Source organism: Empidonax traillii, unplaced genomic scaffold (genome assembly GCF_003031625.1).
Source record: "Empidonax traillii isolate 1590-97213 ecotype Southwest subspecies unplaced genomic scaffold, ASM303162v1 scaffold523:size469459, whole genome shotgun sequence".
Lineage (NCBI taxonomy): Eukaryota > Metazoa > Chordata > Aves > Passeriformes > Tyrannidae > Empidonax > Empidonax traillii.
This window is the reverse complement of record NW_020955716.1, coordinates 467,564-469,459: the sequence shown is the minus strand read 5'-3', so window position 1 is coordinate 469,459 and position 1,896 is coordinate 467,564. Positions and strand designations below refer to the sequence as shown.

The 1,896-nt window shown below is 44.7% G+C and overlaps 1 protein-coding gene across 1 annotated transcript in view; it reads right to left on the bottom strand.

The window, feature by feature from the left end:
- Positions 1-1,249: 1,249 nt before the first annotated feature.
- The window catches only part of PITX1 (paired like homeodomain 1), a 7,793-nt gene continuing 7,146 nt past the window's right edge, over positions 1,250-1,896 (bottom strand). Inside the window, exon 2 of the mRNA XM_027896976.1 lies at positions 1,250-1,890. Within this exon, the coding sequence (XP_027752777.1) occupies positions 1,343-1,890 (548 nt within the window). The 3' untranslated portion in view covers positions 1,250-1,342. The remainder of the gene's footprint in view (positions 1,891-1,896) is intronic.

The window sequence follows — 1,896 nt, the reverse complement described above, 5'->3', positions numbered from 1 at the left end:
TTCCTTGTTTTTCCTTCACATTTAGAAAAGCAAGGAACGCTTTCAGCTTTGCTAAGAACCTTTCCGGACGCCGAGGCTCGCTGTTTCTCTAGCAGAGATGCAGTATCTGAAATCACTTCATAACAGACCATTTTTCGTCTTTTTTTTCTTTTTTTTTTTTTTTTTTTCCTAGACTCTCTGAAAGGGGGTTGGTTTTCGGTTTTACTTTTTAAAGAGAAAAAACGACCCCCTGCATATAAATGAAGATGAATGATAATTTCATTATCAGGATAAGACTTTGGATGGGGAAACAGATGAACGATTTTCGCATCACTGAAGGGTTTCTGTGCTCTCTCACAGCCGGGGATACTGCAGTCTTTTGGAAAGGATGAAGAGGTAGGAACCTTGAGCTGCTTAGTATCAGGAATGACTGGATTATAGCTTCCAACTAAAGAAAAAACATCAAGAATCATGCATTTTAAAAACAGTTTATTCAACGGCCAAGGACAATGATCCGGCACAATGCAACTGTAGATATAAATATAACCTTATATAAGTGGTTGACCCTTGTCATTATTATTTTTAATAGTTTCATACCTAATATTTTAACCATTTTTCCCCGCAGATTGTACTCTGCGATTTATATTTTTTTTCCTCCCCTCTCCCTCCCCAACCTTTTTTTTTTTTTGTCTTTTTTTTTTTTTTTTTTTTTTTTCCGAGTGTGATTCTGTTTCTCAGTGGTAAACATTAACCAAACTCTTCCCGTGCGACAAGCGGCCAAGAACCGTCCCACCAGCTCTTACCACCGAGGCGTCCCCTCCTGCCGCCCTCCCCGTGGGGCAGCGGCCGCCTTACCGACTCCTGTGCAAGTTCAAGTAAACACATACAACCCGCATAATCCAGAGAAAAAAAATTGCAACTCATCCATGTACCAGATTTCGGTGTCTCTTGCAAAAGTTTTCTGGTCCGTTTACGTTTTTCGATGGGGTGGTTATTATTATTATTATTATTATTATTATTATTATTATTATTATTATTATTACTATTTTTAATTTTGTACATTTTTAAAGCGCTGTTTTGTTGGTTGCATCATTAGGTTGAAATATTTTTTTTTTTCCTAGACAATCGAAGTCCGCGGAGCTTTTGGGGCTTTTGTTTTTGGGTTTTGGTTTGTTTTGGGGGTGGTGCTTTGTTTTATTTTATTTTAATTTTTTTTTCCCTCTTTCGCTTGCTTGGGGTTTGCTTTTAATCGTCATGGGGTTTAATTTTATTTTTTTTTTTTTGTCTTTTCCGTGAAACGTCGCTTTGCTTCTGCTTTGCTTTGTCGGCGGTGCTTTGTCGGAGGTGGTTTGTGTCAAGTCCGTCAACTGTTGTACTGACAGGCGTTTAGACTAGAGCCGGGGCTTTGCAAACTGCTGTAGCCGAAACTGGAGTGCTGCTTTGATTTCAGTCTGAGGCTGGCTAAGCTGGAGTTGCAAGTGTCCCGGTAGACGCTGTAGGGCGAGCCCGGTGGCCCGTAGGGACAGGCCGGCGAGGACATGGCCGAGTTGAGCGAGGAGCCGCTGATGTTGTTGATGTTGTTGAGGCCGGAGTTGGCCATGCCCGGCACGGCCGAGTGGCCCATACTGGAGGGCATGTTCATGGAGGGGATGCTGCTGGGCGCCGAGAACATGGACTGCGAGGACAGGGGGCTCATGGAGTTGAAGAAGGTGAAGCTCTTGGTGGAGAGCGGCGCCGGGGTGAGGCTCTTGGTGGCCCAGTTGTTGTAGGGGTAGCCGGCGTACATGTCGTCGTAGGGCTGCATCAGCCCGCTGAACTGCGGCACGTAGCCGTTCTTGCACAGGTCCATCTGCTGGTTCCGTTCCCGCTTTCTCCACTTGGCTCGGCGGTTCTTGAACCAGACCTGCGTGGGGAGGG